Genomic DNA, 24007 nt, shown 5'->3' on the forward strand with positions numbered 1-24007 from the left:
TGGTGGTTAACAGGTAATTTTGTACACGTCTATAAAACAAATTTATAAATACTCTAAGTTAAGACTTGAAAGAAAGTTTATAAACGTTTAAAAGTTTGAATTTGTAAAAATAAAACAAATTAAATCATTTAGTTAGAAGTAATTAATATAGGTAAGTATATATTTTTTCAATAAACTGCGTAAGATATTGGATTCAAGTCAATACAAAATCTCTAGTGAGAAAGTTAACTATGTCAATACAGAAAAAAAACATTTCTCTGACAGGTTTTTCATACATATTTACAAACAGTAGGTCAGATTAAGGAAAGTGAAATTAGCAGAGTAATAGTTGTTAATTAAAATTTTATTGAATTCATCACATTAACATTGATTGTAACAACACAAATGTTGTATTATTGACAAGAAATGTGATAAGATGTGTTTTTAGAAACATTTAGAATAAAGGGACCTTTTCAAAAGTTTTATGATTAGAATGTCTGCGCTTTGTAATTAAAATAATAAGAGTTTTTAAATGAGTTGCATGTGCAATTTTAAATTAATCATAAAACATTAAAAATTATATTTTTAACAACAATATTTTGAGTTTGTCCAAATATTTGCGGACAAGGTTAATAAATAAAGGTTTAAGCTCTTTAACTTCACAAACATCAACAGATGAAAGAATTGAAGGAATATAGATGATCAAATATGGGCAGAATGGTGAATGTTAGTGTGTAAAGTGGCCACTTAAACCAGCCAATGACAGGTCATAAGCCCTGTAGATGTCTGAACTTCCAGATTGCCTTCTCTAAAAAGTTCTTCATCTCTGTTGTAATCTGTTAATATGTTTTTAACCTTTAGACCCAATTGAAAACCAGTATAAAATAAAAATTACAGTAAAAAAATACACTTTTGAAATCCAAACCCATGTCATTTACTAAATAAAATTATATTCTATGTGAGAAATGAATTTATTTGTACAGAATTTAAAGTATAATAAAGAAAAACTATCGGTTTTTTAAAGTATTATTTTTTGTACTGGGTCTACTAATACGAAATCTACTAGAGATCCAAGAAAACGCCTTATTTATATCATGTAGGAAGCATTTCTTTCATTGACTTTTTATCTTATTAATGTTTTGTAATTACACATCACATTAAATGTTGTTTTCATGTAAGTACCAACTTAATACACTGTAATGAGTAAGTTCAGTGGTTTTTCAATAGTTTTTATTTGATAATATTAAATTATTGAACTAAGCCAACATTTTTTTTTATGTGAATATCTCCAGTTGTGACATCAGAGGTTCTCTTCCGCTTATTCTCGATCAGTTCTGCCCATTGGTCCATTGCCGGCAAGCAAAACGGAAATCTTCCATAACTCTCTTATCATCGGTTGATTCCTATGAACTAGTGACGTCGTTCAAAGTAATTTGAATAAATTTTTTTTTTGTGCTCCAATTTTTACTGCGCTCAAGAAAACATTTATTGTATCCAATTTCCCGTAGGGCTGAAGTAAAAAAATTGATGTAAAAAAAAAACCTTGTTGTTGAACCCGTGTTCCCATGAGTATTCTTTTAAAATAAATGATTGCGTTATATTATAAACCAAAATATTTCAATTTTAGGACAATTTTCAACTAGTTGTAATAGATTCAATGATATAAAATGGAAACCAAGTTGTGGTAAAGGGGTTAGAACCTCGGACATCCGATCCGCAAGTCCACGACACTATCACTGGACCGTATCTCGGCAAAATAAAAAATACAGAATTTTCAACATCTGATGATAAATAAAATCTTCATCGTCATTCCCTTATCTGCACCTGACGGTGCATAGAGTACAGCATTGGTACAGCAATTACATTGTTTCTTGGAAAAAAATTGTTACATGAAGGTAAAGATAACCAGTTTTATGCTCCGGGAGCAAGTTCAGGGACTATGAAAAGTAAGCAGCAGCAAAAAACCTCATGCGTGGAAGGCAAACACGCCAACCATTAGACCACAGGGCAGACAAAATTACTACGAAACCATTTTATTTTACGCAAAAATTATTATAAATATTACTAGGTATCTAATTTAATACCTATCTAAATAAAATCTCAGATGATTTCAATACGTAAATGACAAAATGTCTTGTTAGAAGGTGCTCATAGGACACATTTTTTTGCTTTATGGAGTTATATACGTATGGATTCAAAATATTTTAAGTAATTAAAATAAAAGTACTTGCGTTGAAGAATAAAGGTGTGCCTACACCCAAGATACTAGCTGTTGTTACTTTTGACAGCTAACCCAAAAATGTTCTGCTGATAATTTCTTTTAAGAAAAATATACAAATACTTATTTATTCAAATTAAGTATAAAAGATGTGCATTACGATTAGGGTACAATATAAAAATGTGGCTTTAAGAATCTTGAGCCATTTACCTCAATTTTGCAGCACTTCTGACATTACTAAGGGATGGTAAATAAAATAAATATAAAACAAATTTGTTTTTAACCACTTTTTTTTTCTACAGGCCGGTTTCAAAGCTACAGAAGCTTATTTATCAAGGTATACTTAACTAATGAATTCTATCGTATTTTATTTTTTACACTGATTTCTAAATATTACATCGATGCATATGGAGCTAATAAGTCGAATCTTTTTGTCATGTTGTTCTTAAGAGGGGAAGTGTTAAGCGAGATGGATTAAGAACAACATGACAAAAACTCTTGACTTATAAGCTCCATATGTATGGATGTAATTTTTAGAAATCACTGTAAAACTAAAAAAATAGGATAGAATTCATTAATGAAGTACCTTCATTATTGAAGCTTATGTAGCTTTGAAACCGGTCGGTAGAAAATAATAAAAAAGTAAGTGGTTGAAAACAAAGTTGTTTTAAATTTAAAAAACCACAAAGTTAGTGCTTTAAACATAAATATTAGATGTACTAATGTTTGTCAACACGGTTAACTCAAATTTTCTATCCCAAAATGTAAAATATTACTAACAAACATCGGTAAATCTTTTACTGCTAAGTCCTTTGAAACCGCGGTGCGTTTGAGGGTGGCTAACCCGAGTACCTTGCTATTGAGATATTGTATTGTAATTGTTTAAGCCTTTCTGAAGTAAATGGATGACCCGCTGACGGTAAACTTAAATATCCGGACACTACTGTAAATTTGTTATCTATTATTATTTTCTCGCTTATTTTTCTGTTTCTGTTTTATTCTCATAGCATGTATCTCAAAATATAAGTACAAATGTAATGTAGAGTAAATTTCCTCTTTAAAATATAACAAACAGCAACAAAACGAGAATATGATTGCTATCTCGTTAACATTTATGCAATGGTCGACCTTTGCACTAAATACATTAATAAATAACACCTCAGCAACAATATACTTATACATATTTGTTTTTTACAAATGCAAGATCTTCTGATTTGCGTGCCTCCTGCTTTTCTAACCACGCCAGTTTATGAAGAGCAATACCACATATTTAAGGCACGAAAAACAAACTATAGGGTGTATCTTTCACCAAGTAATGAATACTAAATTGTATAATTTAATATTGAACAGTAAAGCCTTCATTAAAGTAAGTTTGGATAACGAAATTATATATAGCCGTAACCTAACCTAACCTAACCTAACCTAACCTAACCTAACCTAACCTAACCTAACCTAACCTAACCTAACCTAACCTAACCACGCCAGTTTATGAAGAGCAATACCACATATTTAAGGCACGAAAAACAAACTATAGGGTGTATCTTTCACCAAGTAATGAATACTAAATTGTATAATTTAATATTGAACAGTAAAGCCTTCATTAAAGTAAGTTTGGATAACGAAATTATATATAGCCGTACGCTGACAGTAAGTATATACTTTTTGCACCGCAACAGGCCAGGAGGCCCACTTACAGTGGTGAATTACATCACAGAAAAAAGAGAAAAATCAGATTGAACTTTTGTGTTCTCTGGGGAAACCAAACCCGGAATATTTGGGTATTTAGTCTGACAGTTTCTTAATTCTAAGAAAAAATAAGTAAAACAGTTACATTTTCCTTAGAGCAGACAGAGGTCAACACAGTGCAGCTAGCAAGTATTTAAGAAATCCTATAAGTATTAAACTAATTAACAAAACATACATTTTACGCAAATATAATATTTCGATAACTAACGCAAGTCATTCACATAAAACTGAGGCTTGAGAAAACAATAGGTACTTAGTTTAAATTACGATGACTTGAGAAGATACTATTTTTAATTTGTCAACCCGTATTTTTATTTTTTAAATAAGGTTTACTCACACACAACAATGTTGCGATAGATGAAATGAAAAATTAAAGAGACATGACAATTAGTCGGCCTCGTGGAGTAGTGGTTAGCGCGTTTGCCTATCAAGCAAGCGGTCTCGGGTTCGATTCCCGACATGGTTGACATAAAATATTTATTTGAAAAAGGTGTTTTTACACTAGAATATTGCAAATTTCCTGGACTGGCATCTGAAGCCTAAGACAGATCATCTTACCTTAATGTAACAAAAATTATCAAGCTACGCTGCGGTTGGCGTACCAATCCAGTGCCCTATGCAGCATTAGGTGCGGAAAGGGAATGATGATGATGATGAAAATAAGTATTAAACTGAGTTCCCACTACCAATTATTTTCAGATAGGTAAGTTTAGTTTTTAATACAAAGATTCATATAAACTTTTTCTTAATTTTATGGACCTTAAACCTTTGCATCCGGCAGAAGTATTTTTATTAGTATTCCGACTGTACACTCCACTAAAGCTTTTAAATATGATCCCACCCTCCAATCCCAAAGTCTACACTTTTGGAAAAAATACCGACACGACAGTGCCATTCAGGAATAATTTACAATCGCACGTTCGTAAGCTTCTGATATTGTTTGATGAAAGGCAAACTCAAGCTTGTATGAAAGCGGGTGCAAGGGTTAAGAAGCAACAAAAAAAAACTTCAAAATTAAAAGTATATAATAGATATATCTGATATCATGAAAGCGATGAAACCGGTCACTGGGAATTTCAAATTAGAGATTTAAGTATAACTCGCTTGTTATTTCTAGAATAGATATATGTGTGTTTATGTATGTCGCGAGCTTTTTACAGGTGCTCTGCAAAATTATGAAAACAAAAATTTAATGTTGACTCATTTACTGTGCGATTTGAGTGGCAAATATAATGGCTAGATGGCAGCACCCTTGCAAAGTGAAGCTGTGTGTGCTCATTTCATAACAACGCCAGCGGTCAAGTACTCTATCGAGAACCGTCGCTCGATTACTAGCACTTCCACGCAGGATATTCCCCTTGCGTAATTGCGTTTATATACATAGCTAATAGACAGACCCTGTGATTAAATCATCTTTTGTGTGTTTATTTCGATAGTGTTGTGTGTATGCTGTTTATAACATAAGTGCATCTTTCATTTCGATCTACATAAATAAAAATTTGTTTCATAACAAATTTATTCCATAATGGATAATTTTTTTATTAAAAGAAAATCTAAAGATTTAGATTGAAATCCCTTTGCGGCAATCAATACTTCCAGGATATACATCGAATTGTGAATTTTCATATCAAGAGGAAGAACAATGAATTACTCTATCAACAGATCGTAATCTAAAAAAATTCTCAGAAATAACTCCGGATGAATTTTAGATTTTTGTTCAAGACGAATACCCAGCTCTCTCCACAAGGCCACTGAAATTTTTACTACAGTTTTCAACCTCATATTTGTGTGAGCCAGGTTTCTCGACATTAACTAACATTAATACGAAGAAACGTGAAAAACTTAGCAATTTGGATGAAAAATGAGAGTAGCTATATCAAATATTAGACCTAATATCGCTGAAATTTGTAAAAGCTGACAAAAGCAACACTAAATAATTTTCGCCGCAAAAAGTTTCATTGGAGTATTTATGTATTTTTTAAATTAGTCATTTTTAACTTGTCTGTAATAAAAGAATCAGTTTTATTTTTAATAACAGTTACTTTTGAATCTTTAGTTTTGGTGTACCGCGAATTTTCCTTATGATCAAAAGTGCTCCCTGACTTCAAAAAGGTTCAGAACCACTGATGTATGTCATCATCATCATCATCATCAAATTCTCACCGGATGGCGGATTGAGCACAGCATTTTTAAACCGAATGCAGTACCTAAATCATCTGTTACAGGAAGGTAAGGTGATCAGTCTTACACTTCAGGCGCCAACCAGTCCAGGGACAATGAAACACTTCAGTGTGAAACCACCTTTATAAACAAATATTTTACGACAATCTTACCAGGAATCGAACCCGGGACCTCAAGCTTGGCGGGGAACGAGCCAACCATTACACTATGAGGCAGATGTTTTTTCACTCGATTTCCATTTTCAAGATTTTTACTTGAGAGCAGCCATCGAGTAAAAAACACTCGTCCAAGGTTCAGTGTGTGAACTTGTGATTTATGAATGTAGTTACATATATTTTCTTAATTTAAAGGACTTAAAAGCAGGGTTTATCATGGAATTATTTATGCAATTCATTTTTTGTGAAATCCGAATCTAGGCTTTAAAGGTTTCATATTACAAATAGAAGTAAAGTAATATGTACAGGAATTTGTGCAAAATAAGGTAGGTACTAGCATAAATACTTAGTAAGATGAGTATGTACCAACTGGGTGGAATCATGTTACTATTGAAGTTGAAACCTATCTATAGCAGCCAAATTTCTATTACATTTCACCGGGTAACCAGTTTAAATGATTAGTATCATGGTAATAAATGCAACTTAAACAATAGATGTTCAGATAGTAATATGCTATGAAGCACAGGGTACATCGTGCATGGTGCAGGCATCGAGAGAACAGAAAACAGTAAGGAGTAAGCTCACCTTTTAGTAAGGGCAAGGTCTGTAGTTCCACATCCTGGTTATTCCTATACCGCGACGACCCCTGGGATTTTTTCGTCTTCTTTTTGAGTGACCTCTTAGCATAGGGGTCTATTCTATCTACAAATGTCTGTCTATTGTCTACAGAAGACATTATGCCAAGTGAAGTATGATAAAAGTATGGTTCTGACAAAATGTCAACAGCTACTATCAGTGGGGATTTTGTTTCAGCTTGAGAAATGGGAGCATGTTATGTTGTAGTCAGTGGTCAGTGTGGTCATGACATATGCAGAAGGCGCTCATGTAGCACTGGCCTGAATTAACACTCATTAAGAGTTCGCTGGAGAAAACACCGCACTACACAGCACTAGATCACTAGGGACATCGCTGTCTCACTGTTACCACAATTACCAAAAAGTTACGTAATTATCGCTCATATGTCAAACGAAATTTTATAAATTGGCGATCTTCTTAATATAATTAGCTTTTCTTTTCAAAGGCGTGTCAAAATCTCTATGTTAAGGAAGGTTGAAGTCACACATACACGCACGCCCCGTACGTGAATATCAGCCGGTCCGCCAATGACAAGATCTAAAACAAGAACGGTTTCGCCTAATGTTTTATTGACAATTACACACTCACTTTACATTTAACAATTAAATAACACGAATCTCATCGCTTCAATTACGTAATTAAATAATATTAATATGACAATAAAGCGCAGATTTTCACATCGAAGGTGTATCCCATCGTATTTTCGCCATCACTCGCCATCCGTTGAGATAGTAAATGAAACCTCATTTTTGCACAATCCATTAGAACGAATAACCGATAAACACTATATCCATATTTTATAGGTCACGCTGTAACTATTTGTGTTAAAATGCGAAAGAAATGTACCGTGAACTTTACAAAAATACCAAAAAAACGAATATCACTTATGGTTTTTGATGCTGCGAAAAGACTCAACACTCATAGAAAAGTACCTAGCTCTGAAAATAGATGGAGATTGAAGGGTTCGTACGTAAAGTCAATATAAGTACTTTTAATAAATAAAAAATAATAAATTATCGATTTCTTCTTTTGACTTTTGGTAAAATATATTGAAAAAAAGCAAATACGTTCCTAGATAATATTGTTAACTACAAGTAAAAGGTGAAAAGTCGTTTATTCAAAAGAAATCGACTGTTTTAACTCCATTTTGACTCTGTAAGGTGTGAAGTATGCTCTGAAGTCTTTGCGAATAGAAATACTGGGAAAAATCGAAAGGAAGCATCAACGGATATTTTATATTGTATTTTGAAAGCATTTATTTTGTTTAAATTATCTTGATTCTTACTGATTTCAATAATTGTATTTCAAAAATTTTATTCACCTTTAATATTAGTATATGTGAACCTCGAAAGAGTGGTAACGTACTATATTTTAAACGCCTATCTAAAAAGTACTTGCTTTGACTGGATTTTTTTTTCAAAGTGGGGCATCTAGTTTAACTAAAAACCACATTTTAGGAAAAATACTTGTTTATAAAATTTGAAATCATAAAAAAAACAATTGATATATTTATATGAGTATACTTGATGCAGCACTAAACACCCGTTTTGTGTTATATTCACATTAAGTTCCAAAACCTAACTTGCAGTCAGTAAATGAGAGGTAGCGTAAAAAGACGCGACGTCCAGCATTGAATTTACAGTAAATATAATATTTTTTTATTTTACTACTCGTTTTGTACGGCAATGTTGATGTAACAACGCTCATTTTTCAGAACACAATTTCAAACTACCGTTCCATAGAATTAAGAATAGTCCAGTAGGAGCGTAGAATCATATTTGAATACATCGGACTGTGTCCAATAATTGCCATACTATGCCTCACTTTCGCCGCGCGCATTTGTGAATTCGCCGGGTAATGTTGCTTGATGGGAAAAAAATAATCATAACACAAAAGTAAGGTAAAAAAAAGCAATCTGTTAATTTCTTTAAAATTTTATTGTGCACGCGGAAACATTGATTGACACAACAAAGTAGATAAGTAAAGGGTCATTTAATAAGAGTAATTAAATTGATGAACTTTAAACTTGAAATATAAAACAAATTTTATTTGACATAAAACTGATATTTTTATCGTGTCAAATAATATTTGATGTTTTAAAGATAATGTCGTTCAAATGTCTCCCCGGCGTTGTTTAATCCGAGGTCTAATTTTCATTATTTCTTTCATTAGATGAGCAAAGTAGGGGAAAAAAATTACTACCCTGGCAACACTAACGAAATTTCCATTTTGTTTCTTCGACAATCTGACAGATGGAAAAATAATTCAATTTTTAAGTAATGCATTTGCTACTTAAACATTTGTTTGTTAATTACACATGAAACGTGATGCCATCCTGCTTCTTTAAGATCCTAGCAGTATTTCTACACTTTAAAAGGACACAACACGGCATAGTTGAATTCAAACCAGGAGTTGCATACTGAGCGACGTCTACCAAGAAACTAATGGGTCAAAACGTAAACCTACTCATTTATGAGTAGTTTAGTCGCCTTCTGTTTGATGTGCGTATGCGGTTTCTAGACTATTCTTAACTCTATGTACCGTTCTATGAAGCATCATGATACCTCAGTGCATTTGAAAATGTATTGCTATCACAGATTATATAGTACAAGTGATTGGTATGATGTTTGCTTGTCATTGTGGTTTGCATGGTTTTTTTCATACTTAAAATTGAGTAAACAATACCTACCAATATTTTTTTTCACCTTTTTTTAAAACTTAAAAATTGAAATTGGCCCACTGACCAGATTTAATATTAGGCTGTAGGTTTATTTATTAAAATAAATCAATACTCGTGCGTTGGTTTAAACAAGTCATGTTTTTTTTTACCTCGCATCGGAAATACATAGCTCATATATTTTTGTAACTAAAATACAAATTTGTACAGACAACTGATGGCACATGGACTACATGGACACAATAATAGGCATGGCAATTATACAATCGAAATAAAATGAGTATCTTTTTCATGATATTTCATTTTTGCAGTTATTATTTTAGGAAAACTAACGCATTTAACAATTTTATCGTACTGAATTCAGAAAAGTACTTTTTTATCTTGCATCTAAACACTGATTTTTTAGTCGTAAGATAATTATAATGAACATATGTTGGAAATTGGTATACAATTATCGTATAATACACAGTAAATAAATTTATAACTAGGACTCAGGATCAGGCCATCGGGACAAAGCCGGGTACTGCATTATAAGTAATTGTTAATATTTTTTTATTTTGTTAATAACATTGTATTTTCTGTGGTTTTAAAAATACATACATAAGGTACCTTTAATATTTTATTGTTTTTAAATCACAACCCTTTAAATACCCTAACCATCATTTGTTGTAGGGCGTCGATTAAAAATGTAAATATTATTAATTGATTCGGCATTCACTTTGTAACACATCATCATAAAGTATTATGAAAATAAATCAGTGTTGCACAATTTTATTATTTTACAAGTACACTACTGAAGTTTCGGGAGAGCACTCCTTCCATCGACGGGTGATATAAAACTAATAGTACATACAGAATATTTTTCACATTAAATTATTGAGGGAAATAATGTTAAGTGGCATTTAGTTCCTAAAATCAAGCACATCAGTAAATGTTACAATATTTAGAACTAAGATTTGGTATGTGGGAAGACATTCACTTGGCTAAGAAGGTGTTAACAGACGCAGGTCCATGTCTGCGGGGGTGGCAAGAGGAGTGACGGAGGGGGAGTCGATGGGAGGAGTGCTCTCCCGAAACTCTAGTAGTGTTCTTGTAAAATAATAAAATTGTGTAACTGAGAACAAACAATATGTTTATTTTTTGGGTGATACCGTGTGTGTTGGATTTGTTCCGACGTTTCAGCTACCATTGCAGGAGCCATCTTCAGGGTAAACTGAGTGAAATCCAACACACACGATATCACCTAAAAAAGAAACAAATTGATAACAGTGGCCGTGAAAACCATTGCACCTATTTAACTGAGAACAAAGTTTTATTTCCATAATAATAAAAAAATATATATATTTATTTTTTGATGCGAGTAAAATAATGTTGTATCTTCATTTTAACTCAAACAAAACAAACAAACATCATCATTAAAACTGGATAAGGCACTGCATGATTAAATCATGGGCCATGGCGCAGTTGGTTAGACGGCCAACTGTGAAACTGGCGTCGCGGGTTCGATTCCCGCCAGTTGCAAGAAAAAAATCCAAGAAATATTTTTTTCTCAATTGGTCTGGGTGTTATGGTGTATTTTTCATTACCTCCTTCCATATCCCCTCTATCCCACCTGCTGAGAAGTCTCAAAATAGAGGACAACTTTCCCAGGAATCAAATCCAAGACTCGTGCATGGTATGCGAACTCGCCAACCACTACAATTCAAGACGGACTTCTCTCCACTCAATTTTCTTTTTCGAGATTTCTACCCAATAGCAGCCATCGCGTTAAAAATATTTGTCCAGAATTCTGGTTCTGATGCGCACACAGAACCGTATTCTTCATCCGCCCGGACATGTTTTTACTAGTTTAACTTTATTTAATTGTTTTGTTGTGCGATTAATCTTTTCGAGGGTGTTTAAAAATAAATAGGTACTTAGTAGGTATCCACCGCAAAAACTCTTTTATTAAAATGAATTATTTTCTTTTCGTGGGTGAGTTTTTTTTTACGTTTACTTCCCAAAAGAAAAACAATGGCTGTCTGTTTTAACAGCACTGTTCAAAACATGGCATCCATTGCTTATCTTTACCGCAATAAACGATAGTAAAATTTGATGAAACGGATAAAAAAATATTATTGATTCTGGCCTTTGTTCCGCAGAAGTTATCAATTAAGATAATGGCGGTGAACTTCTGAATAGGTACCAGTTGAATATACTATTACATTAATTTATCATGATTAAAAAACCGAATACAGTCCTGTGTGTGAAATAGAACCGGAACCCTGGACGAGTTTTCTCGGTATGATGGATACAGTAACGTAAAAATCCTGAAAAAGGAAACCGAATGGAGATAAGTCCACCTCGAAGTGTAGTGGTTGGCGCGGTCTTCTACCATGCTTGAGGTCCTAGGTTCGATTCCTGGAAAGGTCGGCATGAATTTTCAAAATGTGGTATTATTCTGATACGGTTAAAGCTATTTTAATTAAAGTTAGTTGCTGGTGGATTTTCAGTTGTCTAAAACAAATCTAGCCCATTTTTTAAGTTATTAGAGCAGATCTTATGTAAATTTATTTCAAATATCAACAACCCTATTACTGCTCAAGAAATGCTTCCATGGGTTTAGGCTGAATCTGGTTTCCTCCTGGCTGAGACTATGGCCTCTAGTCGGACATTCTGTTGTCATGTGCCGTGGGGTGTTGAGTGGCGTTCAGTAACGAGTAATTGAATCGCCCTCCAGTCGTCAATAAAAGGCAGCGTCGAAGAATTTATTGGTTTATTTTATTCACTCCGAGCTAAACCCGGCAATGCTTTGCTATTGCAAGATTTGAGTTCTTGCTAAATGGATTAAATGAACACAATCGAAAGTTTGATATCAGTTATTGTATTTAGTTCAAATTAGATATGCACGTATCCATGATTATTTTTGTGTTTCGGTTTAGATAAATTCTGAGGACAAAAATTCGATGATCGAAATGTTCGAACATTGTTTTCCTGTCACTGTCTTGCAGATGCCTCCCCGATACTGTGCGAAAAAGACAACTGCACGTCAGACCTTTTGTAAAGCTAGGGTTTCCTAGGACAGCGGTGCCCGTATCTCAACGGCCGTAATGAACGGTGATGCGGTGGACAGCCGTCATAACGGTGACTAGAGAGTGGTTTTATTTTTTAACGATGTTATCAACACCGTTTTCCTAGTAAACCACTCCCTAGTCACCGTTACGACGGCTGTCCATCGCACCACCGTTCACTACGGCCGTTAAAATACGGGCACCGCTGTCCTAGGAAACCCTAGCTTTAGAATAGACAAAATTGACGTTTCGCTGTACCGTTTTCCTCACCTCAAAACTGAACCGATTTTGTTATTTTTTTAGATAGAATAGAATAGACAGGAAGAATAGAGCATCAGAATATTTTTTTTCAAAAAAAGTTATATTTGTATTCCGTGCGCCCAAAGACAGCAGATAAAATTGTGCTTTTTACGGGTTTGAATGGTTCTAGTTCCCATAACAAACAATTTTTTAAAAAACGAAACAGGATATGGACACGCCAATGGTAAATATCTATAATGTGTAAAAAAGAGCTCTGCGCTGGTTCGGACATGTAGAGAGAATGGACAACGAAAGAACGGCTAAAAATATTTATAATACGAATGTTCATGGATGCAGAAATAGAGGAAGACCGTGAAAGACATGGCATGACCAAATCCAACAAATATCTGAAGATGGACATGGTAAAAGTCGGAATAATCGGCGCGCGTGCATGAGAAGATCTATGAATGTAGAGGAAGCGAGATCTGAATGCAAAGATAGTGATGTGGCGTTCTATGCTCTCTGCCTACCCTTACGGGGAAGCGGCGTGATAGTTTGCTGTTGTTATTGTAAAAAAACAATTTCTCTAGTGCCATGATTCAGATCATCTTTATACGAAGAATCCACTATGAGTTCCTGTTTCAATTGACTGATATTTTCTGCATATGAACTATTTAAAGACAAAGCCGTCTTTTTGTGTATGATGACGATGACTATAGCATCTTTAAATTCATTAACCGTCTTGCGCTTTATTTTCGGCGTGGTTTGATCTAAAAACAAATTGAATAAAAATACAATAATATAAAATAATATAAAATAAGATTTGATTTTTTTATTTTTTTATTATTAATAAATTTCATGAAAGGTACACGTATTTAAAAAAGTTCTATACAGATCTACTTGTATACATCTAGTAAATGTTATCACTGTAACACTCCAAAAAAAGAGACTATAGTCCTTAAAATATAGCTTGATTAGAATGACATTTGTCAGAAAAAGTGACGACATAACTTTGTAGTAACGTCAAAGGAGTTATTTATATTGACACACGAAAAATAATTCGTATCTGGTGTGTTAATTTATTTTTTTAATACAATGCTTGACACATAAATCTACATGAATATATAAAATCAGCCTTAAAACAAGAAAAAACTAAAATTAACCTAATTATTAACGACGTTTTTACAAGGTTACATCATTTTGCAAAAACGTTAGAGATGGGACAAATTGATCAATGTAAATTGATCGAATAAAAAAATAATTCATTTGATGCTGTTCATGAAAAAAGTATAAATGTCTTATTTATTGGTGAATAATTGTGTTAAACACAGTATAATAGTCTTGTTTTTGCGTTTTTTATATCAATTTTCGGAATCAGAGTTTCATGATTGCATGAAATAACTGATAAAATCGATTTGATCAGTGATCAGCCGGGCACAGGGTAAATTCATTCAATTCAATTCAATTAAAAAGTGTATTTGGCCAGTGATCAAAGTGTTAAGACAGTGTGATGCCCATTTATTAATATTCAATAAATAGCACTTTATTTTTATAAAATATTCAACGCGTTTTTGAAAGATGGACAACAAACTTATGTTGACAATATGAAACGCGGCTTAATTTTTTTTTATTTATTTAATATTAAACTAGTACGTATTATATATTACATACATATTGTGAATATGACGAAATGTTGATTGATTTCGTAAGAAATCATGAAGCTTTATGTAATGGGAAGAGTTAAGTTAAAATCAAATTCGTGGAGAAATATCGAGATAACACTTGAAATATCAGGTATGTACTAAAATGTAAATAATAATAAAATTATAAGAATAACCATCATCATCATCATCATCATTCCTGTAACAGACGTGGCGGATCACTGGCTTCCGTAGCAATCGCGCCAGTCACAAGAACTGTATACTGTAGGGGCTGATGTCAACGCAGGGTGGCCGGGCGTAGGCAGGCCTCGGCCGACGAACGATAAGCTCCGGCGGGGGTACCGCTGCCTAGAGATCCCTTGCGGGGTCGCTAGTGAGTAGCACTGGCGGCCGCAATCCTGAAGCAGGCAACTGGGTTGTAAGGCCGGTATCTCTCCGTCGGCGGGAACGGCGGGGTGTGTTCCGGGAAAGTAGCCAAGGGTCCAATTTATCCGGGGTCCAAAATCCAATCCAAAGAGTAACAGAGTTAGGGGTTCTTAATAAAGAAAATGTGTATTAGCTACAAAAAAAGGTAAGCATCTATTTTAGTATTATTTATTTATTTTGGTTCACAAACAATAAACAATACATAGGTACGGCGACAGTGGTTACAAAAACGAAAATGTCAATTTATCAACCTGCAGAAAGGGTATTGAAAACAAAAACATATTTATTTGTTTTATTCGTTCAAATACATATATATTACAAAAAAAAACGTATCCCTAACTCTATGAGGCCAAGAGCCCTGTGTTGAGTTGGGATACAACATAGTGGAAAGTGGAAGCATGCACATTAAATCAAAAGCAAAAATAAAAATACAAAATTTCTACATAAACTTAATAATATTTCATTAAACATCTGAACAACACGCTTAGCAGTATAAAAATCTATGCAATATCTCGCAGCAGTCTCCTGTAATGGTCTCTTCCAAAAGTCGTATGTGTTTTTGGTATAACACAATTTAAATTACAGGAAAATAAACAAGCTACAGAAAGTGGCAAATAAAATAAGCAACACAAAGTGGCTTAGTGGGATTTTAGTTTTAGTAAAAATTTGATAATAGAAATTTGAAAACTGTAAAAATGTGTAATTATGTATATGTAATAATCATATATAAAAAAAAATCATAAATAAAAAAAAATCTCGAAATGTGTCAATTACTCTTTTTTTAATTGTCTAATGTCTAGTACCTTTATAAATAAACACGATAAACGAAAGTGGTACCTAATACACAAGTCTAGTGATTATTACAAGAAAATCTCAAAAAATAATAATCCGTACGATTCAATAAGCCGACTTACGACCAAACCTACTTACGACAATACCTACTTACGACCTGTTTATCGAAACCAACTGTGGTCGTAATGTATGTGTCGCCAGGTCACCGACTTGACCATGTAAGGTACTACCTCTCGTGTGAGTTCTTTATGAAGTATCACCGATCCGATGGCGCATAGGTCCTCGCCTAAACTTCTGCATCGTGTATCCAGGTGTTGTCTCTGAAAGCTGAAAGGGGGGGAATGCATCAACGGGTGAGGAATATCTTGAGGTGTTTTATAATCACGAGGGCAGCTGTCTATCTCGGAGAGCTTGAAGCATCGCAGGTAGCTCACGAACCCACCGTTAGCCAATATTCTGCATTCCCTGAAATCAGAGGCACGGTAAATGGTAGGGAAAAACATTTTAGTAACATGTCCTGTAGTTTTGTTTAAAATAACGGTCATTTTCGAGTTAAAGGATTTGGTTTCTTATTTTCCTTTTGGCAAAGCTGAGCAGGGCCTCGATTATGATGGGAAGTTACAATTTATCTTCAAATCTACAAAGTAAAATTAAGTTTTCTGTATGAAAAATGGAGTATATTTACTTTTTTTTTTCTAAATGTGTTTAATTAAGCTAGGGTTTCCTAGGACAGCGGTGCCCGTATTTTAACGGCCGTAGTGAACGGTGAAGCAGTGGACAGCCGTCGTAAAGGTGACTAGAGTGTGGTTTTCTAGGAAAACGGTGTTATCAACACCATTTAACACCGTTTTCCTAGGAAACCATTCTCTAATCACCTTTACGACGGCTGTCCACTGCATCACCGTTCACTACGGCCGTTAAAATACGGGCACCGCTGTCCTAGGAAACCCCAGCTTTACCGGTTACCGACAAAGATACTTTGAATTTTCATACAAATATACATACTTTTGTACATAAATATCGATATTATTTTTTACCGTCTCAGTATATAGGTACCGATGAAGATAGCCGTTCATAATCGCGGCCTTGGAAATTGTCGAAATCGGGGGCTGTCTTCTTGAATGTAGCCTCCTGAGCCTTTTCATTGCTAAGGATTCCGCAGTGTCCCCTTATCCAGCCGATGTACACGTTCTGATGTTCATCGTAGCTTCTAGATATTTGTTTTGATGTCCATTACATTTAGGTTAACTGAATTTAGGTCCGTTATGGCATGGACGCCAGATCTGCAGTCTGTCAAGATCGTTATTTGTTTCAACCTGTTCGGTGGTTTCTTCTTAGTATCTTTGATTATACGACAGTAAAAATTGTTTTATATTTTCATTTGTTTGTTACGTGAAGTTAGGTTAGGTAAGAATAGATTGGGTTAAGTTAAATAGTAAAAAAAGATATTTTTCTTAACTCAACTCAATAAGTTAAGTAAATTACAATATTTTTAATTATACTTATAATTTATCATTTATAAAATTACAATATTTTAAATTATACTTAAAGCTCGGGTTTCCTAGGACAGCGGTGCCCGTATTTTAACGGCCGTAGTGAACATTGATGCGGTTGACAGCCGTCGTAACGGTGACTAGAGAGTGGTTTCCTATAAAAATGGTGTTGATAACACCGTTAAAAAATAAAACCACTCTCTAGTCACCACTACGACGGCTGTCCACCGCATCACCGTTCACTACGGCCGTTAAGATACGGGCACCGCTGTCCTAGGAAACCCTAGCTTAACCCAACCTTTCCTAACCTAACCCGGCCGCTTTGGGTTCGGCTGTTTCCAAAGGGCTAGCTTTTCCAACCAGTCAACACATTGAACGTTGAGTTATCTGAATTCATTCAACGAACAGCCTTGTCATTAAATTAAAAGCCGATATTTAATGAACAGCCTAGCCTAAGTGGCTGATTTAACTTTTTGGCGACGACGCCGACGTATCTAGGGTAAAACCGGGTAATGCTGGTCAGGAGGTAATACCGGTCATTACAATATCACTCGTATTACTTCGTTTCGCGCACGCAAACATTTAAAACGGGTGGCGTAACTATATCCCGTGCCGCTGCACCGACTGCCGCTCACTTCCCAGCACACGTTCGGGATAAATGTGCATCAATTGTTTTCACGCCAAATTGATGTAAAATTTCGTCGTCAAAGAATAAAAGGTGAGCGTTTGTTTTATTAAGTTTCTTACATTGTTAGTTATAATTATTCTAGTCTAATTATCAAGCACTTAAAGTATTCTTCGATTTTGAACTCGTCTTAACTGGTTTCTAACCTGAAAATGTTTTTAAAAAAACCTTTCTTAGAGGACAATGCCGGTCAAATTGACCGGTACTACCCGCAAGTAAAATAAGAACATATTCAGTTTTTTGGCTTATTTTAATTTTAGTTTATTAATTCAGAATGTCTAAAACACGAAACAGATCACATTCAAAGGCATCATGGAGCCAAGATCGGTTACATAAAGCTTTTTAACTAATGAATGAAAGGAAACTGATTAGAGAAGCAGCTCGAGCTACTGGCGTACTATTTTCAACGCTACAAGAAAGACTGAAGAACAAGAACTGGAATAGCTCACAGCTGGAAAGACACCTAGTCTTCTAGAGAACAAGAAGGTGAAATGGCTTCCCAGGTTAAGTTCTTAGCGAAAACATTGTATGGCTGCTTTTTGCTTTAGATAAGAAAAATTGGCCTATAAATATGCTCTAAAAAATAACATAACTAAGCATAATTTCAATCAAACTCTTGAATTAGCTGTCAAGGGCTTATGCTGATTGGTCCGGGTATGACTCTCCTGAGGACTATATCTGCGACTTATATCTGAACAAAGCTTGACCGGTATTACCAACCTAGTGACCGGTATTATCTGCCAAGGTGTTTAATACGAGTACCAGTCAGATCCGTTTATTTTTTTAAATGTTGATCACACCAAAATTGTAAAACTTATTGATCTCAATGATTGTGATTATGTTAGAAAAATACTAAACGTATAATAAGTAAAAAGTTTACTCAACAAATATTGATTAATAGCTGATTTCTGATTATTTCTCCTTTATTGACCGGTAATACCCATTCTTACCCTATGGCGGCGATTACCTGTTTGATATTATGTACCTACAGCTCGGTGCATCCGTTTATTGTTTGTGCGCTATTTATCATGTTATACTGTATAATAAATTAACAAGTAGGCAGTCATGTTATTATTTTGCATAAAAATGTCTGCCTTAAAACAGGTTGTACCTAAGTAGGCAGACTAGACATAATCCAGAGAAATCTATTACCTAAAACATGTAGTAGATAAAAATATCATTTTTTGTTAATAAACCGTGATAATTATTATTATTACAGCTATATATTTCTTTACTCAATTTGAGACATTTTTTTCCCTCCTGGAGTCCTGAATAATCACTAAATTTGACAAATGGATTTCTATCAAAACCCCCTTCCATTCTGTGATTTTGTTTTTTTGCGAAATGGCAGCCTATTATTATCTTTCCATTTATTATTTTCATTTATTGTTTGATGTTCATGTTAATTTTCTCATTAATTAGATATTTTATTTAATTTAATTCATACGCCAATATATTAAACCCTCTTAAAATAGTAAAAAGATGAATTATTAAAGTTATTCTAAAGAAACCCTCAACATTTAATACGGAATGTCTATATAAAATATTTAAGGTTCATACAGTAGACACTCTTTATAAAATAAATTATTATATACAAATTTATTAAAAAGAAAAAAAAAGAATTTGAGATGAATAAGTCACTCAGATACCAACATAACATAAAAATTCCTAAATTCCATACAAGTCATGGTCTAAATAGCTTTGTCTTCCAAGGTGTAAAAAATTATAATAATCTTCCCAATGAACTAAAAACTACTAAAAATAATATACGAGTATCAATAAATAAATTTAAAGTAAATCTAAAGAATTTTTTTAAACACGTGTAAAAACTACATTAAATTTTAATTAGTATGAATGTATTATTGTTTTTGTTTTATGTTTTTTCTTTATATATCCTATTTTTTTTTCTCATGTACTCGTATTTAAAATTATATAAACTCTTATAAATAAACAACTACAACAGTGTAAGTCACTCTCCAAGCACAAGAGTTAGTCTCTTTTTTTGGAGAGTTTATTTTTATTTATTTGGAAGTTCAACAAGGATACATAAAATGCATACATTTTTTAAGTAAGCATTACTAACATTCTTTATATATATCCTCAATTATAGAACTCCACCATCTTTCATAAATAATTTTATTTTATTTTATTTTTATTTTATTACCATAAACGGCAAATCTGCCTTTTACAAACATTTATAATAGTAACATTTTTGGCTTAATATGTTTTTTCCCTTTTTTTAAAACAGAAATTTTCCTTTAACCAAGATTTAAAAAAAAATTTAACCTAAAAATTATACAAGATTTATATTTAAAAAATTAACCTAAAAATTATACAGCATATTCAGTAGAAAGTTTAAACAATTTAAGAATAAATATAAAAAACAAAATCAAATAATAAAACATTCTACAATAATACAACAAGAAAATCATAAGTACTGTTTCATACAGCTGGGCAAAGTGAAGAAAAAACTAATTATATAAAATAAGTGTGTAAAATCAATTTAAGTAATAATAAAGATTAAGTTTAGTGAAAGATAAGAATAAAAATTGAGTTAATTATAAGAAACTATTGTTTTTTTTAAGAAAAGAAAAGAGAAAATAAGAACATATAAGATGTAATAAAATAGACCAAAATTAATTTACATACACAAAAATAAAGTTACAGTGATAACATTTACTATATGTGTAAAAGTAGATATGTATAGAATTTTAAAAAACATGCACCCTTTATGAAATTTATTAATAAAAAATAAAAATAAAATATTCGAGGAATATCCGTTTATTGTCATGCATCCATGGGTATAAATTTTTATTGGTTGAATTAAATAGTGACGTAAGCACCAGATAAAACCACCTCTAACGGCATTTTCTCGATTCGATTGTGACGTATACAATCGAATCGAGACACATAATAATAATAAAATAGTCCGAGTCATAAATCACTGATCGCCATTTGAATATTATTATTCTTGCAACAAACAACAGACAGTATAATAGGTAATTGAATGCAAATTTTATTTATTATTTCAATTTGATAGAACTGATATCAACCCATTTAGGGACGGTTGCACCTTACACCACAAAATAATATTTTTTGCGTATTCAATAGTACATATAATATTATTTATATTATCGTACTCCCAGTGTTAAAGACTATTACAATATTAAAAAGGCTGTTTTGAGTTAATGTAGAAAGCTTTAAAAAAACATATTTACTTTGTAAACTAATATCAAAAGTCTAAAAAAAATTTTAAATAATAATTCAGTAAGCATTGTGTTGAATTTTATCTAATTATTTCTCAACGATCATTTATTTAAGACTATACACCATCGAATTAAGAATATTCCAGAAGGAGCGTATTATCATATTTGAATACATCGGACTGTGTCCAATAACTCCCCCACTATGCCTCACTTTCACCGCGCGCATTCGTGATGCCGCCGCGTAATGTTGCACGATGGAAAAAAATATAATTATAACACAAATGTAAGGTTAAAAAAAAGCAACCTGTTAATTTCTCTAAAATTTTATTGTGCACGCGGAAATATTGATTGACACAACAGAGTAGATAAGTAAAGGATCATTTAATAAGAGTAATTGAATTAATGAACTTTTAACTTAAAATATAAAACAAATTTTATTTGACATAAAACGGATATTTTTATATCATGTTAAATAATATTTGATGTTTTAAAGATAATGTCGGTCAAATGTCCACGATAGAGTTGTTTAATCCGAGATCCAATTTTCATTAGTCCTCTCATTAGGTGAGCAAAGTAGGGTAAAAAAATTTACTACCCTGGCAACACTAACGAAATGTTCATTTTCTTTTTTCGACAATCTGACAGATGGAAAAATAATTAATTTTGAAGTAATGCATTTGTTGCATGCACAGTCATTTGCTAATTACACATGAAATGTGATTGCATCCTGTTTCTTTAAAATCTAAGCAGTATTTCTACACTTTAAAAGGACACAACACGGCATAGTTGAATTCAAATCAGGAGTTGTGTACTGAGCGACGTCTACAAAGAGACTAATGGGTCAAAACCTAAACGTACTCATTTATGAGTAGTTTAGTTGCCTTCTGTTTAATGTGCGTATGCGGTTTCTGAACTATTCTTTATTCTATGCTAATGTTTAATAGTCTATTCACAAATAAAAAACCACTGAACTTCCTGCAGTACATTAACATCGTCCTTACCATAGAGATATGAAGAACAAAGGAACGTGGCCTGTAAAGAGACCCCAGGGCGCGGTCAACGCCCAGTAAAGTTCAGTTCAGTCAGTCAGTCAGCCAACATCAATCACTCAGTTTCAAGTGCAGTCTTTTCAACCCATCATCGCCACTACGCTCGCGCTACTTGACTAAGTGCTGTATCGTATTCGCCAGGTAATAAATACACATTAAACAGCAACCTCGTGTCTTCTGTTAATCTCTAACTGGGATAGGAGCTCTAACCCTCGACCATCAAATCCTACATAAGTGACACTAAAAACAAAAACACCTTTTTACCTATTTGGCCGAATCCACTCATCAATCCTTCATCAACTCACCACCATTATCCACTTCTTGTAAACAATATTATAATGAGAGTACTCATTAATGAGGAAGTTCAGTTGTTTTTTTTATTTGTTAGTCTATACTATCAAACTAAGCCACGAAAATTTGTAAAACATTTTCATGTATCGTAATACTAGCGCTGTGATTTTTGAAAGTTTTGTGATTTTGAAATCACCCCGCCTGCGACGTCTCAAGTTCTCAATAGTGAGTCGTCCTGATTGGTGGGTCGGCTTCTTGGTAACCAGAAATGCATCGCAATACTCTATCGTTGGTTGATTTCGGGGAACTGGTGACGTCGTTCAAAGTATAATAGATCATTTTTATTAATTTTTTCATTCATTTTTGAGTAACTTAAAGCAACTAACTTTGAGCACAATTAAATGCTTTATTTTTTACCGCGCCTAAGAAAACATTATTTATATTTAATTCCCGTTGCACTGAACTTTCTCATTGCCGTCATGGCAATGGAAGAATATGCACCTTAATTGTATTTATTTTTTATATATTTTAGATGCTGTGAACGATCGACACGACATTTTATATTTGGCAATTTAAAAGTGGTATGGTCTAAGTAACTTGCGTGTACTTACATATGAAATATAATTGTCTGGAATATTATAGTCATTGTACTAACTCAAAGTTGTACTTATTGCCAACCAAGGCTGTCCTTATAAATCTCCATCAACAAATTATTGTTATTATCAAACCGAGAATGGAGATAGCGCAGTTGTATTATTATTGTTCAATCACTAACAAAATGTCTTTCCGTATTAATTTTATTTTGTTAAAGCGAGTGATGAATGATTAATTCTTTGGTACGCTTCGGATAGAGCTTCCTAGAGACTTTCTTCTTATCTTTCCTCTCTCCAGGGAAGGTTTGGAAATGATCGCTGCAGTTCTTACTTTGCTAGCAGCTACCCTGAACAAGGATTGAGTGCTGCAATGGAACCAGTGATCACAGAATGTGTTATCGGGTGGATAAGAGGCCATTGCGGAATTCAAGGCAATGAAAAAGCAAATGAAAAGGCTCGAGAAGCTATTCTCAAGAAAATAGCTCCTGATTTCGACAGATTTTCTTTAAGTTTTGCCAAAAAGAAAATAAGAGGCAGAACTCTTAAGCTCTGAAACTACTGGACCGGTAACTAAAATATTTTTACCAACAATCTTTCATGCTTTTGATTCCAAGAAAACGCAGCAAGTTGGCTACGAACTGACTCAAATTCTTACAGGCCACGGAAGTTTTATGAGCTATCTTCACCGCTTTAAGATCTCAGAAATCAATAACTGTCCATGTGATGACGAGACACCCCAAGATGTCCCTAATTTGTTGATGCATTGTCCCATTTTCAGCTTAGAGCGAATGCAGTTAGAGGCGTGATGTAGAAGTCTGAATGAGGACCTAGAAGATATTGCAACAGTATGTCATTAGAACTTATCGCATAAGGTAATATCATGCATGCATCATGCATAGTCAGAGAAATTAGAAGGAACATACCTTTTG

General features: G+C 33.4%; 1 protein-coding gene across 1 annotated transcript in view; it reads right to left on the minus strand.

Annotated features, from left to right (window-relative positions):
* The window catches only part of wdb (serine/threonine-protein phosphatase regulatory subunit widerborst), a 41669-nt gene extending 33569 nt beyond the window's left edge, over positions 1-8100 (minus strand). The window contains exon 1 of the mRNA XM_088242518.1: positions 6865-8100. Coding sequence (XP_088098644.1) covers positions 6865-7015 — 151 coding nt within the window. The 5' untranslated portion in view covers positions 7016-8100. The remainder of the gene's footprint in view (positions 1-6864) is intronic.
* Between the last annotated feature and the right edge of the window lie 15907 nt (positions 8101-24007).

The sequence above is a fragment of the Micrasema longulum genome, unplaced genomic scaffold (assembly GCF_059751315.1).
Source record: "Micrasema longulum isolate JH-2025_06_02 unplaced genomic scaffold, ASM5975131v1 h1tg000141l, whole genome shotgun sequence".
Taxonomy (NCBI): Eukaryota; Metazoa; Arthropoda; class Insecta; order Trichoptera; family Brachycentridae; genus Micrasema; species Micrasema longulum.